The sequence below is a fragment of the Meleagris gallopavo genome, chromosome 25 (assembly GCF_905368555.1).
Source record: "Meleagris gallopavo chromosome 25, MGAL_WU_HG_1.1, whole genome shotgun sequence".
NCBI lineage: Eukaryota > Metazoa > Chordata > Aves > Galliformes > Phasianidae > Meleagris > Meleagris gallopavo.
In genome coordinates this window covers 156,844-172,428 of record NC_139428.1, presented here as the reverse complement: position 1 = coordinate 172,428, position 15,585 = coordinate 156,844, and the positions used below count along the sequence as shown (strand labels likewise).

Genomic DNA, 15,585 nt, shown 5'->3' with positions numbered 1-15,585 from the left:
GCTTCGGTCCCAATGTGGGGACTGCTGGTCCACCTTGGTTGCCAGTCCCTGGTTCCTGTATCTGTCTGAAGAGTCGTGTAGGACCTTTCCCCCCCGCCCCATTTAATAGTTTGGTGATTTTCTGCTAGCTGCCTAGTATCTGTAAATATCTCTGTACATCTTTCCTCTTTCTCTCAATATTCTCTTTGATTATTGTTTACAAAAGTAAGAGGGAAAAAAAAAAAAAAAAGGAAAAAAAAAAAATAGCCAAAGCATCTAATAGGTTTTGGACCAGGGAGACAGGATCTTCTCTGTGTACTCTGCCTTGCAACTCTGTGTGGGGATATGAGTTCTGTAGCCATCCCTGTCCCTAAAGCAAAGAGCCAATGGCTTAGAGAATCAGTCAGGTTTTCCCCAAGGCCAGTACGGCCCCGGGATCCAAGAAAACAGGGATTTTATCTATAGAGGGAAACCGCGCTGGAGAAGATGGAATTGACTTGAATCTTCTCGTATTTGCTGCCATGGTTCTTCCTGTGTCTTGACAATAATTAACTTGCTGCATCACCCATGCCCACACTCGGCTCATGCTGGGCACTATGCATTGCGGGACAGCAAACCGCAGGTGGACGAGGCTGCACTCAGGGTCCTGCTGTAACCAGGCATTTGAATGTATGAGGAGAAATGGCCCTTCCCAGATGGTGTCTCCACTGGTGTGAATGCCTCGAGTCACACAGTCGTTACAAGGAGACAGAAGAATGTAACTCCATGTTTACTGCTAGCAACCAAAGCTTGAAGTGGGGGGGACGTAGGGATTTGTGTGGCTCTGCTCGGCTGCGCTTCCCAATGAGGTTTCCTGCTGGAATCCCCGCAGCCAGGGCTGCAGTTCCTGTTGCTGCAGATTAACCCCCTCCTTTCCTTGTTTGTGATTTTTTTTTTTTTTTATACCAACTATGTAAAATGTGGGGTTGTGTTGTTTTTTTTTTTCTTTTCTGGAAAAAATAAATAAACAAAAACCATGGGCAATGGCTGCTGGTGACGTTCTGTGTGCTGGCTCTTTTCTTTTACCCGTGGGCTATGGGTTGAGCAGCTCACCCCCAAAGCAGTGCTAACAGCAGACATAATGGTGGTTCACGGATCCCCACCCAGGTCTAAACCACAGCTTCTTCCACCTGCCGCAGGCCTGCAGCTCCCATATGATCAGGGGGCTGCAGCACCTCCCCTATGAAGACAGGCTGAGGGAGCTGGGCTTGTTCAGCCTGGAGAAAAGAAGGCTGTGGGGTGACCTCATTGCAGCCTTTCAGTACCTAAAAGGAGCCTACAGACAGGAGGGGAGTCAGCTCTTGCAAAGGGGAGATAACAGCAGGACAAGGGGAAACGGTTTCAAGTTGAAAGAGGGAAGATTTAGGTTGGATGTCAGGGGAAAGCTCTTTGCAGAGAGAGTGGTGAGGTGCTGAACAGCTGCCCAGAGAGGCTGTGGATGCCCCGTCCATCCCTGGAGGTGTTCAAGGCCAGGTCGGATGCTCTGAAATGTGGAGGTTGGTGGCTCTGCGTGTGGTGCGGGGTTGTAGCTTCGTGATCCTTGAGGTCCCTTCCAACCCTGGCCATTCTGTGATTCTGTTACCAGCCGGCCCGTTTCCAGAGCCTCAGCTCTACACTCCCGGAGCTCCTCCGGCCCCAACGCCGTCAGCACCCAGCGCTCACCACCTCGCACCCGCCCCAACCACCACCAACGCTCCCCGTGCGCATGCGCGCCAGACACTCCCCGCCGTGTCTGCGCCTGCGCGAGTGGGTGACGTAAGCGGAAGGGCGCGTCAGCGGCCTGAGGGGCTGAGGCGGTGCCGCCGGGGCAGGTAGCGGGCAGCGGGCCGCGGGGGCCGGGGCAGCGGCCGGGGCAGCAATAGCGGTACCCCAAGGGCTGGGGGGAGGCTGCTCACTACAGTAGGCCGGGTTTGTGCCGCCTGATTCCTTTTCTCTCTCCTCGGGAAGCCAGCGGCAGGTTGAGGGGCGCCTCGTGGAGCCCGAGCCGTTCCCGCCGCTCGCTCTGTGGGCCGGAGCCCCCCGCTGTCCTTGGCGGGCGGAGCCGCGTGGCTGCGGCCGGGCTCGGCCTCTTGGGGCCGCTTTCCTCGGCTTGGAGGGCAGCGGCTGCTTTGCGGGGAGCGTTTTTAAAGGTGACTGTGCGAAATCTCGGGTGGAAGATGGATTGCTGTTAATGGTGTTGGGAGAAGAGCTTCTTATAGGACGAGTTATTCGAGAGCGTTATGGCGCAGCTCATGTTCCGGCGGGTCCTTCGTGCTTTGCGGCCGTATCTTGGCCGGCCGGCCCTTTCTGAGGGCACCACAGAGAACGCACGTGTCGAGAAGGCGTGCTGACTTTGCGGTGTGGCTCGCAGTGCACGCATCTGTCAGGGCTGAGCGCAATGGAGGTGAATGTGGAATGTCGGGAGACTCTTATGTCCTGTTACCATAAAGCAGATATTTATGTTTGATGTGGTGAAAAGCGAACTTTTTAAACTCTAAAGGCTGATTTTGTTCTACTTGTAAAAGAGAAGAAATCACAGTGATGTCTGTAAAGCAGGCTGGTTAGTGATGTAGATGGTTGCTTTGCAGGGTTTCCAACAACTTCAGCACAAAAGCACTGAAGGTCATTTCACAATCATTGCTCCATGACCAGCTCATTGGTGGTCCAATGTAATGCAAGAGTTTGCTGTGTGTCTGTACGAGCTCAGCAGCTGTTTCTGCAGGTAGAAGCAGTAAAAATTTTTGTTTTATGTCAGTTAGTAGAGCATAAAATCTTGTTATACAGCTAGAAAATTCCAGAGCTGATTTCTGATCCGTTCACCTCCACTATTGTCTGCTGATCCATGTGATAAAAAGGGCTCTAGGATAGCCAGTCAAAGGTTATTTTTCCAAGGTGATCCCATATAGTGTTGCTTTGGACTCAGATAGTCTTCTGTACCTCTAACCCTTTATTTTCATCTTCCTGCTGAAAGAGAATTCTTGGTAAGACATGTCGTGGATCAGAGAAGGCGAGCTGACCATCATTGAGAGGTTTTGTGCCAACATAATTAAGGTAAGGAGTGAACTTTGGTTGCCTATGGTAAACAGTAGCTAACAGAGTGCCACTTCGAATCCTGGCAAATATCTCTGACTGATCTGCTCAAGAGAGATAGTGTTGCTAGCAAGGGTAGGTTTTAATGCTGGCACTGCATTTACATCTTACATCCCTAAGTAGTATTCAGGGATGGAAAATTACTTAAGCTTAGTCTTGCAAATGAGCAATGCTGTAGGCAGTGCTTGCCAATAATGAGCTTACACATCCAGGCTTCCAGGTTCTGAGCCTTTGCTCAGGCAGGATGTGGGAGGAGGGAGAGTGTGAGGTAGTTGGATTATGGATCTAAAAAATGAAACTGAGTTTCTGCTGACTGGAATAAAAACCCACTACTTCCTGGGAAATCTGTCTTGGCTCAGCAGAGTCTTGGAGGTAGTACTGCTGTCCTTTTCTCAGAAGGATCTGTGCAGGCCTAATGAGGTCAGTGGAAAAGAGTTGCTTACCTTAAAGGGAGGAAGGTCTCATGATTTCACTTTTCTTCACAGGCATGAGTCGTCTGTGAAAATGTCCCTGAACTCTGAAATAAAAATATTTGCAACACACAACTCTGTGCACCTTGCCCTGTGGCTGCAGAAGGAAGGTGTGCAGTGACAGTGCTGTTCTCCCTCTTAAGTACTGCAGTTCTCTGTCATGAAACAGAAATGAGGAGGGCAGAGTTGCCTTTTCAGTGTGGGCCGTTGTCAGTGCTGACATCTTCAGTGGGAGCCTAAGCCGGAGTTACCATATAGGTGTTCAGCATCTTAATCTTTCCAGCTCCAGGCTTTAAGGAGAAACTTACTGCACTCTTACAAGTGCAGAGTGCTTCCATGGTAATGGGACTATGCTCTGTGATGCAAGATGCCAGCTTGCCTGTCGCTCTCTTTTTGTTTCTCCTTATGTTTTAGGCAGGTCCAATGCCCAAGCATGTTGCCTTCATCATGGATGGCAATCGCCGTTATGCCCAGAAGTGTCACGTGGAGAGGCAACAAGGACATTCACAGGGCTTTGATAAGCTGGCACAGGTGGGAAGAATTTTTGTTGCCTCTGAGTTATGTACTGAATTTGTGATGTGTTTGGCAACTGACTTTTACTGCTTTACTGATGTATGTTTCTTCTCTTCTCTGACTGGAGCCAGGCCTTGTGCTTGCAGCTGATATTAGTCATCAAGGGCCCAACTTCAGCTCTCTCATTCTGTTACCTTGCTGAGTCGTCTTGATTGCTTAGTTTTTCCTCTGCTTTACACTTGATTATAATGTCTGCCTTGGAGCTCTTGAAGCTTAATTCTGTGAAGCAAGTTGAATTGCTTTGAAAAGGCTTTGAAAATCATGGTGTTACATAATCTATCACGTTGTCTACAGGAATTGCTTCTGCAGGCTGGATTAGTCACATCTCTATTATGGAGTCACATCCTAGGTGGTGGCATTTTCCATCTGTTTCTTTAAAATGAATCAAATTCTCTTAAATGGGAATCATTGTCAGATATTGATGGTCATGTTTGTTATTATTTTCTTTTAATACAGTGTTAGCATAGTGGGAAATGACAGTTCTAGCAGTTGCAGATATGGGTCTTCTGGACCTATCTGATTATGAGTCTACTTATCTGACTTTTGTTTTTTGTTTTCTTGCAGACACTGCGGTGGTGTTTAAATCTGGGGATTCGGGAGGTCACTGTCTATGCCTTTAGTATCGAGAACTTTAAACGATCCAAGGAGGAGGTGGATGGACTAATGGATCTGGCAAGGCAGAAATTTAGCCGCCTACTGGAAGAACGGTAAGAATCCTCTGATGGCTGTTTCCTACAGGGTGGAACAAAAGCAGAATGACATATTTAAGAGATACCTCTCAACTGGAGACTTCCACATACGGGCACATCAAGTATTTACCCACTTTAGAGCTGGAGAACTAGTGCATGTAATGCATGTGGATGGAACTAGTACAGATCTGAGTGAGCAGGGAGGGATGTTACAGTGCAGTGTTGCACAGTACCTTGGTTGTAATTGTTTCCCCATGCCTGACAGATAAGTGCTGTGTGAAATAGTTGTTTCTATGGTTGAAGTAAATTGTGAGGGTATGCAGCCGGGAACATGAGTGGGAGAAGACAGCATGTGTGCACTGCTCTTGGTCGTCTCAAGTTCTGTTTGAGCACTGCAGTGCCCCATGATTGAAAGAAACCAGTTGCCCAGTTTCTACCCAACGAAGCTCTTCATGAGCGATAGACCAGAAAGTATTTGTGCTGTTCTGTGTTCCAATAATCAGTAATTCTGCTATTTTTCTGTTGTTTTTTTTTTCATTAGTTAGTTGTCTAGAGTCTATGGTTTTAAGTTCTCTGTGTGTGGATTTTCATAACTTCAGATAGGCATATCCAATTTGTGATCATTATCTAGTCCTTTGGTTATGTCTGTACTTGAGAAACCTGTATGGGGAATCATCATCTTTCCTTTAGGGAAGGCTTTGGGATGATCAAACCTAAGCAAATTCTTAACACTCAAAAAACATCTAGTTGTTATGCCTTTGTCTGATTCTGAGATTTGCTGCTTTTTTTCATTTGATGGATGTTATGCAAAGAAGATGTGGCAGTCATGCAATAAGGACTGATCTGTTTTCTGCAGTCCTCACTCTTGTTGTTGGGTGTAGGGAGAACCTGAAGAAGCATGGTGTGTGTATCCGTGTGCTTGGGGACTTGCCACTTCTACCCTTGGATATTCAGGAGCTGATTGCCCAGGCTGTGATGGCAACTAGGAACTACAACAAGTAAGTAACATAGAGTTCAAGGTACCTCATGCTGCCTTCTGCTTGTCAGGTACGCTTGTCAGACATGATGTAGCTCTTCTTTGTCCAAGAATCACACAGAACAGTTTAGATAGACTGTTTGTTACCTGATGGACCTTCTTTACTTCTGGGTTTTCCACATCTTTTTCCTCTTTTCAGGTGCTTTCTAAATGTCTGCTTTGCATACACATCAAGACATGAAATCAGCAATGCTGTCAGGGAGATGGCCTGGGGGGTAGAGCAAGGACTGCTTGAACCCAGGTAACTCTTGTTTTTCTGTGTGAAGCTTCATAGATAAAGGCTGCCTGTCTTACCTCCTACGCTTTAATACTAACCTCTCAGAAACCAAGTGGCTTTTAAATAGATCCAATTGAACCAGTCCAACTGGAACAAATGACTTGAAGTTACTATGCAATGTTTGGTTTTTTTATTACTGCAGTTACCATGGTGATAGGTACACAACTAAGACAGAAGTTAGGTCTGTATCTTAAGTTACTTTAAATGTGAAGACAGATTTCATACTGCAGTGTTGGGCTGCTCAGTTGGCAGTTTCAGCCGTGAGGTCAAACAACAGATGAATCATGAATACTGAACTGTTCCCCTACCCTGGAGGAGAAGGAGTAGCTAGCTCTGTTCCAGATGGAAGTCTTCACAGTCTTTCTACCACTGTTTTATGTTTCCAGGAGCATCGGGGGATGCTCAGAGGGCTGAAAGAGTATTTGAAATAGGCCCAGTCTGTCAGAAACAAGTTGATGACAGGCAGCAGTACAGTCCCATCCACCTGATTTTAATCTGCAGTTCTGTCTTAATAAAAATGCTTAGTAATTCTGATTTGTTGCTATCTCTGTTAGATCAGGAAAGCGGCCTTAACAAGATGCATCTGTCTTTTAGTGATGTGTCTGAATCGTTGCTTGATAAGTGTCTGTATACCAGCAACTCCCCTGACCCAGACCTCCTGATTCGAACCTCTGGAGAGGTCCGGTTGAGTGATTTCCTGCTCTGGCAGGTAAAGTTTTTGTTTTCTCCATTAAGTATTCCATCTTTGCATCAGAGAGTGTTATGACTCTGGGTGTGATGATGATGATGATGGCTCTTAAATTTTCTCTGCCAGAGTTTAAATAACTTGTTGGATGGACTGAGTGCAGGGGCACCTCTAAGGAGTCTCTGTTTCTTGCAGTTCTATGAATACAATTACCTGAAATACTGAGAGGCAAAAATATGTTTAGAGCTGAAAGCTTGGGTTTTTCAGCTCTAGAATATCTGCAGCACACCACAACTCATAGATTCATTAAGCAACTGAAATGCCGTGAGTGGACAGCAAGGAATATCATGAGATGTCATTTCATAAATGGCTTAAATGTCATGTCCTGATCTTCAGTTCATATGTTATTCCCTTAACTCAACCTTCGATAGTCCAGTGCTGCTATTTTAGTTTTGTTGTACATCTGTGGCGCTTAAGCTATTAAAAATGCCTCTATAAAGACCAGTGTGACATTATAGAGAATTCTGCAGGTATTTTTACATGAATTAATAACTTGTGTTCTAGCGTTAATAGTTATTAGACATTACATTGTGCAATTTCAAGCTCTCCTGGCTGGTATTTATTTAATTTTAAGTAGGTTCTGTTAAAACAGCCTATGTAAAATCCTTATGGGGAAGCTGGCATAGCTTGAGCATCAGAGCTGCATCTTGATGACTCTTTTTTCCCTTGCTAGACGATTATATTGTTGGTGATCTTGCTTTCTGCAGACATCCCATTCATGCCTGGTGTTTCAGTCAGTGTTGTGGCCAGAATATTCCTTTTGGAACTTGTGTGAGGCTATCCTTCGATTCCAGTTGAACTATAATGCATTACAGGTAAGGGAGCTGGAGATCAGGTGGGAGTGTGCAAAGCGGAAACAAAGGAATTGGTCATTTAGTGAGTTTAGTTAAGACCTTGTTGCAATATCAGTAGCCACTGTGAGATGTTGGGTCTCCTGTGTCTTGTTACAATGTGTTAGCATGTGGACAGATTCCTCTGCTTTCAGGAATAACTAAATTATCTGGGGTCACTGCTGTCTCTACTTGTTATTTTCACTGTACCAGCTGGAAATGTCTCCTCCTTTCATCTGGCAGGACAGAACAAGTAAACAGTCTTCATTGCTGTAGAGCAAAATCAGCCAGTTTAGCTCCAGACAATTACTACTCCTTCCTCATCTGAAAGCCCAGTTTTTCCCCTTAATATCCCTTCATGCAACTGTAGAGAGTTTCTCAGTTTGGTTGTTAGAGACTACAGGCTAGGATGTACTTAAGAAGAAATCCAAAAATGATGTTCTGCTGAAATACTTCAAGTACTTGAAGGATAGGCAAGGATAGCCACTGCTTTTACCTTTTGCTGCCCATCCTGCTCTATCTTGAGCTCGTAAATTATTAGAACACAGACAATTAGGAATGTTGAGCCCACTCTTGCTCTTTTGTAAAGCTGGGTAGATCTACACTTGATCATGAGCTAAAAGAATTGCCCTATAAATCATTGTTCTCAATCCCCTAAGACTTTTCAGCTGCTGCATGAGTAATATCAAAGATTCTGTGATGACACTGGCAGGCTTGTGTATACATCTGTGGTTTGAAGTACTCTTGTACACTGTTCCTCTGGATTTGGATATCTGAGGACTTTTCCACAATTAGTCACGACCTCTACATATTTTAACAGCAGTTAATGCTTTGAGCAGACATTTATCTGGGGTAGAAGGTCCTGAAGAATATCCCTGTATTTTCTCTAACCAATTGAGCACACTGTCTAGAAGCACACACAAAGCCACTCTTCATTTACCTTGCAGCTCAATGGCCAAGCAGAGACTGTTTCTTCCTGTGCTGCCCTGTATCTGTAATACAGATGAGCTGAAAGGCCTGGTAAAGTGCTAACATTCTACTGCTTTTCACTCTAGAAGGCCAGAGACTCCTACATGGAGGAAAGGAAACAACAACAGATGGAAAGGGATCAGGCTTATGTGACAAAGAAGCTGCAGCAGGAGGGTTTTGCATCCCATGGAGACTCTCAGCGCCGACGGACACTGTTGCAAAAATGCACTGCCATGCGGGAGGAGAGAATCCAGGGCTTTCTACAGGCACTAGAGCACAAGAGAGCGGACTTCTTTGAAAGATTATGTACAGTGTCTGCATGACATACATACTGGGTGGCTCTTGGGAAGGCAATGTTTAATCATGTTAGAATAGCTGCTGCCCAGAGGAATTCACTTGGTGTGGTTCTGCTGTGGGGATGCAGGGCTGCCATAGGATGTTGAATCCCCACTGGCCCTATCTAAGGGCGGGGACAGGTACTGTGAACCTTTCTAGTTCTGTGAATGCTGCTGAGGGAGGTAATGCCGTCCTTCTATCTTGCCTCCCTGTCCCTGATGATAAAGGGAGAATACGTGCACCTCACTATATCTTCACTGCTTGATGTATTGATGACAAGGAATTAACTAAAACAAGCCTCCCATTCTGTTGGGCTCCTCATGGATTAGCCCAGGCAAACCATTTCAGTCATATAAAGTCAGCCTGGACTTGAATTCCTTGTGATTTTGTAGTAGTAAATCTAGTGAGATTTCCTCTGTGTTCCCATTCAATTTCCTTCCTCAACAGAGAGAAAGGTATGTAAGAGAGTCCTGTGCCAAGCAATGGCAGAGATATTCCCTACTGCCTGCTTTGGGTTAGCATCTTGCCTTTTCCCCACCTTACTATGCAGGTTTTTGATATATTTGCTCCTGGTTTCCAAAGAGGTAAAGTAAGATGTTGTCAGCCTTGCCGTAAAGGAAAAAAAGAACTTGATCAGGTCCTGCGATCCTTTCCCAGCAGAGTGAATGTCTTTGGGGGGCGGGGGAAATACCCAAATGTAGAAGGTGATGTTGAAACAGCGTGTTCAAGGAAAAAGGGGGGATGATCCAAAGAGGTGAGGAAAAACAATTACTTAGGAATTAACGTCATGGCTTACAAAGGAAAAGTTAGCTAAAACTAGGTGATAGGAACATTATGCTAAAATCATCTGAGACCTCTCTATAGCTATGACTTCAGACATCCATTTCCAGGGAATGAGGCTGGGAATACAGGAATGCAGAAGCCAAAACCTCTGACCTCAGCCAAAATGGTCTAAGAGCTGAATGGCTGACTTCAATGGGAGTGGCCAGAACAGGGGTGCTATTTCTCCAATCTCTTTTAGCAGGGAGGTGGACTAGCTAGTTTCCAAGATTGATTCTGTCACTAATTTTTTTCTGGTTTCCGTCCCTACAGTGGAAAACATAACAGGAAGTGTTCCTGGTGCACATACAGGTGCAGCAGTATCAGCTATTGCTCTTTTCAAAGTGTTCTTTTTTTAACCTCCAGGTGAAAATGAGAAAATGCAAACTTAAAGGACTTTCACATACTGCAAACTCAGCATTTTGAATGTGATTGTGAAGAGGATAACTACATTGTCAAACAGTGAATAAAGTATATTCATATCAAATTATTTTAAAAACAAGCTTAACATTTAAAACCACGTAGTTTTATATTCTAAAGTGCAATGAAGTTGGCATCCAGATCTACCATGTTGTTTAACCTATGGTAGACTGCTCATCTGGTTTCTGTTAGGCTGGGAAAGATTTGAAGGCTGCATTCTTCCTCCAATTGTGTGAGCAATGAGCTGCTATCCCAGGACCTGGCTGAGTGAGGCTTTGTGCACGTGTGTCCTCTCGTGTAAGTAGCAAGCAGTCCTATGAATGGAGGATGATTGGAGGTGTCAACAAACTTCTGCTGTATTTCATTTTGTTTTTCTGCATGTTTTGGGAAGTTCTCTGGAGAAATAGCTCTCATTCTCCATGAGATGGAGCGCTCTCCAGTCTGCTTTGCAAGGCAGATGCAAGGAGATTGTTTCTATCCAAGAATATATTTTTTTGTCTTGAATTTTTTTGGCTACGTTGCAAGTGCCAAAGCTCCAGTGCTCATTCCTCACAAAGGTGCATAACTGTGGTGCAGTGGTAACTGCAGGGTGTGAGATCCAGAAGGTTTGCAGGGGAAGTTCTAATGCATTTTGTAAAAGTCTCACCGCCATCACAGCAATGGCAAGGCACGAGACTTTTTGCAAGCAGTAGGAGGGCTTGTTGCCTCTGAGCTTTATTCCACCTGCGCCAGTTATTGGAGTGAATGCAAGTTTTCCTGTAAGCTTTGCATCAGCATAAGGTCAGCATGAGCTATGAAGGTAAAAGCTGAGCTTTCAGGAGCGCATCTTTCCGATCAGCCTTGCACTGACAGTCGTGGAAGGAAAGCTATAGGGCTGGGGTGGTGTGTGTCCGTGTGTCTGTCCTTTAGGGAGAGCAGCCATGCAGCCGCACAGGTGCGAATCTCTCTAGAGCAAAATTTATTGAATTGTGATGTTTTTTTTTCTTTTAAAGGTGCGCTGCCTCATCGTCTCCCTTCTCTTTCAGCTCTTCCTCGAAGAAGATGGGAGAGAGGGAGTGCGAAGTTCCCCTTTCCTTTCCGGGAGCGCTCCGCAGGATGCCGGCAGCGTCGGGGCCCCGAACCCGCGGAGCAGCAACCCCGCGCCTGGTGCTGAAGGAACAGCTCCGCTGCGCGCCGCGGAGCGGGGCCGCCCGCAGAACCCTGAGGGCGCGGGGCATCCCGCGGCGCGCGCCTCGCCCGGCCCTGTGCCGCCGCCGCCCCCTCCCCACCGCGTTTCCCGCCCGTGGGGCAGCGCGCGCAGCGCGAGGCGGCGCGCGGGAAGGCGGCGGCAGAGCGCGGTGGGGGGGCGGTGAGGCCCAGTTGCGCGCGCGCCACCTCCTCTGCGCTCCCCGCCATCCCCTCCCAGCCTGGCCCCACCCCACGTGACCCGCGCGGGCCAATGGGCTGGCGGGGCGGCGGGGATCCGGCTGGAACCGGTTGGGCCGCGTCCGGCTCTATATAAAACTTTATAAACACCCGATTCAAATTAGTGGGGTCGGCAGCCAGCGCAGCGAGCCGGCCGCCAGCCCCGCCGCGCCGCCCCGCTCTCCCCTTCGGCCCTCCCCCGCTTCTCGCCGCCACCGAGCGAGCCTGCCCGCCCCCGCCCGCCCCCTCCGCTCGCTCTCTCCTCGCACGACACACGCACGCGCCGCCCGGAGCTATGCCGAAGAGAAAGGTACGTGGCACCGCGGGGCCCGCACCGAGGCCCGCTCCCCCCGCGCCGTTGTTTGGGGGGGGTGGGGGGTGGGCAGGACTACGCGCCTCACCCCTCCCTTCTCCCTTCCACGCTCCCCCCCACCCCCGCCTTCCTTCGGGGAGGTAACGGCCGCGCGGCCTCGGCGGCCTCGGGGGGGTGGGGCGGGCGGCGGGACCGTTACCGGCCGCGCGCGCCGGGGCTAACGGCCGGGAGGGGCGGGGCGCGGCGCGGCGCGGACCGGTCGGAGCCGGCTGCTTTTGGCGGGAGGGCGGGATGAAGGGGGAGGGGGCGGCTCGCCCCTGCCTTCGGACGCGCGGAAAGGGCGGGAAGCGGCGGCGCTCTCTCAGCCCGCGCGCCGCCGCCGCTTTGCCGCCAAAACCGCCGCCCGTGGGCGGGCGCGGGGCCTCCCCGAAGGGGCCCTCGTGAAGGCGGGGAGGGGGGCGCGGCCGCGCTTCCGCCGGGCCTCGCGCTGCCCCCTGCCCCGCGCGGGGCCGAGTCACCCCCCGGGGCAGCGCCCCCCTGCGGCGGGGCGGACCGGCGCGGCGCTCCCCGCCCCGCGGACCTGTTGGCACGGCTCTTGTCTCGCCCCGCAGGCTGAAGGAGATACCAAGGGCGATAAGGCCAAAGTTAAGGATGAGGTAAGAAGTTGGGCATCTTGAGAAAAGTTGGATCAGGGAACGTTTGGGATGGGAGGTGGTGCTTAATGACACTTTCACCGGGAAGCAGGGGTGGAAGGGGTTCCTTTTGCTGGATGCTGCCCTGCAAAGCGTTACCTGTTGCTTTTAACCGGGAAAAACTGCTTAACTCCTGCCAATTAGTAGCAAAGATGTCAGCAGGGTGTTCCTGTGCTCCTCCAGAATTGGAAACTTTACATTGACTTTGGGGATTCTGTTGCTTTGAACTCAGACTCATTGGTTTACATTTCCTCACATTAAATGCAATCTTCTTGCTTTTTCAACAGCCACAACGGAGATCGGCAAGGTTATCTGCTGTGAGTATTCTGGGATGGCAGAGCATTTCATAGCTTTGTGCATTATGTACTGTGGCTGTGAGAGCTGTGGGCTTTCAGAGACGCTTTGCTGGGCTGGAAGAAAGAGACTGGTGTAACAAACTGCCCCATTGTGTGTGCTGGGGGAGTGGCAGGTCACTGACAAATCCAGGAAGTGCTTCGATTTGAAGTGTTTAGATTTCCTTTCCTAAAAGTAGATCACTTGGGGTGAATATTTTAACGTATGTGTGTTCCTCATAAAGTAACATTAATAGATTGGTTTTTCTTACACTTTCTTACAGAAACCTGCCCCTCCGAAGCCAGAGCCTAAACCTAAAAAGTCAGCTCCAAAGGTGAGTTGCTCTGTGCTGCTCCTGAGATGTAAGTGGGAAGCAAGCTTTAGATTTGTCCACTGATTGATCTTGGTATCGTAGAACTTGGAATCAGAGTGGTGGCATAAGGACGTGTTGTCACTTCTACAAAGTTTTTGCTGCAGCTTTGAACTTGCATTAAAAGAATCCAAAACCTGATAAAGTACAGGAAGGCACTTGGCAGTTGTCAGTCTTAAACTTGTGAATGTTGGCGTGTTGTGTTCATTTTCAGGCTGACATCCCATGTTGGTTTTACCATGCTAAGTTTTGGATTCCTGTGGCTTAATGACTATTGATAATTGTAATGCTGTGTGTCGTTTGCGTTCGACAGAAGAGTGAGAAAGTGCCCAAGGGAAAGAAGGGGAAAGCTGATACTGGCAAGGAGGGAAACAACCCTGCAGAAAATGGAGATGCCAAAACAGACCAGGTACAAGAGCAGCTCTAGCAGAGTGTGGTACTTCAGCAAGTTACTATTCTCTGTATCAAACGTAGACAAGCCCAGGCTTGCAATAATGAAGATGAATTACCACTCAATTATTTAGACCTGTTGATTATGACTTGACAGCACAGCTATGGATGCAGGGAGCTGTGTTGCTCAGTTGATAACAAGTTACTGGTTGAAGTACTTACTTGAAAAGTTACTGTTCTGTCTTTTCTAAGGTGATGTAAACTTATCAGGTCGTAAAGCAGCTTCAGGTTACTTTTTGCAACCTTAAATTTGGTTTGGTTAAAAGTTACAGTGACAAAATTTCAGCTATTCAGAGAACTATTACTCAGGAAAAGAAATTATTATTTTTTGGTGCACGTGTGGTGTGTATTGACTGGTTCCCCTTTTTCTTTTAGGCACAGAAAGCCGAAGGTGCTGGTGATGCCAAGTAAAATGTGTGAATTTTTGATAACTGTGTACTTCTGGTGACTGTACAGTTTGAAATACTATTTTTTATCAAGTTTTATAACAATGCAGAATTTTTGTTTTACTTTTTTTTAAGCTATGTTGTTAGCACACAGACCGCTTTGTTGTTGTGTTTTTGGGGAGGGGAGGGCAGTGGGACAAATGTCACTTAATCTGTTTCTTGGAACCTAAATTTTAAAGTTTACCCCTTCCCAGTTTTTAGAAGAACTCTTCCTAAATGGAGCAGGAAGGGATTCCTTTGTGCTGCACACCTCTTCCGTTTCTGGACCGCATCAGAGTGAACGGAAGCTCCCGAGATGCCTGTTGCCAACCTCAGAGCTGCAGTTTGCAGTGCCCTCTGCGTTTCCTTTCATGCCCTCCCTTTTTGCCTAGAGCCTATCACAGCAGAAATGGCATGTTGGGACTTACTGCTCTAAATGCGTTGTCAGGTGATCTGGACTTCTGGTGTTTAATTTGGGATATAATAGCTCTAAAAGGAGCTGCTTTCCTCTTTCATATTGTGGATCTACAGATTAAGGAATCTGCAGTTTTTAATTTTTCCTCGCAAAGTCAGGGTAGATTTGTGAAGAGTTGTTAAACAACATGCTAAATGTGAAAGTGTCCGCCCTCACTATAAACATTTCCCTCTACAAGTGTACAAAAATGAAGATTTGTCGGTTTTATAGCAGCCTTTATGTTTGGGTAGTCCTTGAAGGGAGGGGAGTTTGACAGTTGTTGTAAAATGTTGCAGATTGTAGCCCATGTCCTGCCTAAATTACCATGATTGTTTATGAAAAGTACCTTTAATAAAGCTGGATACGGTTTGGCTTGGACTGTTCTTAATGCCTCCCTAATTTCTCTTGCCATTATTTCATCTCTAATGTGGTTAAAAGAATTTAAGTATTTTAGTTCAGATAATTAACTCTGTTTTAATTCACCAGTGAGAAGCAGGGTTTTTATACCCAGGAGCTAAATAAGGTACCTTTGTTGCTGGGTGCTTTGGAAGTCTTGACTTAATAGGAGGCCCAGATGGATGCATGTGTGTGGGTCTGCTGAGACAATTTATCTTTGTTGTTGTTTAAAAAATAGCATCTACTGTGTGATAACTACACAGAAAGGGGAAAAACACTGCAGTCTTTCAGTTGCTGCAGAGATAACTGATTTTGGTAAGGTTTCCTTCCTGGTGAAGCCAGGGGCAGTTCCGTAGAACTGGTTGTGTTGGATTTCCATGCTCAAGCGTAGATGTTGTTGCTTCTGCTAATCAAGTGCAGACTGCTATGGCAGTGGCTAAGCAGGAAATAAGATTTGTTGAGGAAGAATGTAGCATTTTTATAGTCGCTACTTTCAG

The 15,585-nt window shown here is 47.3% G+C and overlaps 2 protein-coding genes across 5 annotated transcripts; both read left to right on the top strand.

Annotated features, from left to right (window-relative positions):
- The first annotated feature begins 1,732 nt into the window (after positions 1-1,732).
- Positions 1,733-10,333, top strand: DHDDS (dehydrodolichyl diphosphate synthase subunit). Of its 4 annotated transcripts, none has more exons than XM_085208734.1 (9): positions 1,733-1,829; positions 2,969-3,048; positions 3,972-4,088; positions 4,695-4,837; positions 5,701-5,817; positions 5,995-6,096; positions 6,727-6,841; positions 7,585-7,692; positions 8,763-10,333. In XM_085208734.1, the coding sequence occupies exons 2-9, from the start codon at positions 2,986-2,988 to the stop codon at positions 8,997-8,999; spliced, it is 1,002 nt and encodes a 333-aa protein (XP_085064860.1). In that variant the 5' UTR covers positions 1,733-1,829; positions 2,969-2,985; the 3' UTR covers positions 9,000-10,333. The 4 variants fall into 4 exon arrangements, with proteins under 4 accessions (XP_085064860.1, XP_085064861.1, XP_019478303.1 ...); XM_085208735.1 differs by having other exon boundaries at positions 7,551-7,692; positions 8,763-8,908; XM_019622758.2 differs by lacking the exon at positions 1,733-1,829 and adding an exon at positions 1,943-2,147.
- A 480-nt stretch (positions 10,334-10,813) lies between these two features.
- HMGN2 (high mobility group nucleosomal binding domain 2) lies at positions 10,814-15,075 on the top strand. The gene is made up of 6 exons (XM_085208736.1): positions 10,814-11,965; positions 12,580-12,624; positions 12,948-12,977; positions 13,277-13,327; positions 13,677-13,772; positions 14,189-15,075. Exons 1-6 carry the CDS (start codon positions 11,951-11,953, stop codon positions 14,222-14,224), a joined length of 273 nt encoding a protein of 90 aa, XP_085064862.1. The 5' UTR covers positions 10,814-11,950; the 3' UTR covers positions 14,225-15,075.
- The last annotated feature ends 510 nt before the right edge of the window (positions 15,076-15,585 follow it).

Excerpts from the sequence above, each read along its gene's own strand:
- DHDDS (XM_085208734.1), top strand. The coding sequence starts at position 2,986 with ATGTCGTGGATCAGAGAAGGCGAGCTGACCATCATTGAGAGGTTTTGT. Across the intron at positions 6,842-7,584 it reads GTGATTTCCTGCTCTGGCAG|ACATCCCATTCATGCCTGGT; the intron begins GTAAAGTTTTTG and ends TGCTTTCTGCAG. Across the intron at positions 7,693-8,762 it reads TGAACTATAATGCATTACAG|AAGGCCAGAGACTCCTACAT; the intron begins GTAAGGGAGCTG and ends TTTTCACTCTAG.
- HMGN2 (XM_085208736.1), top strand. Across the intron at positions 12,978-13,276 it reads GATCGGCAAGGTTATCTGCT|AAACCTGCCCCTCCGAAGCC; the intron begins GTGAGTATTCTG and ends ACTTTCTTACAG. Across the intron at positions 13,773-14,188 it reads GAGATGCCAAAACAGACCAG|GCACAGAAAGCCGAAGGTGC; the intron begins GTACAAGAGCAG and ends TTTTTCTTTTAG.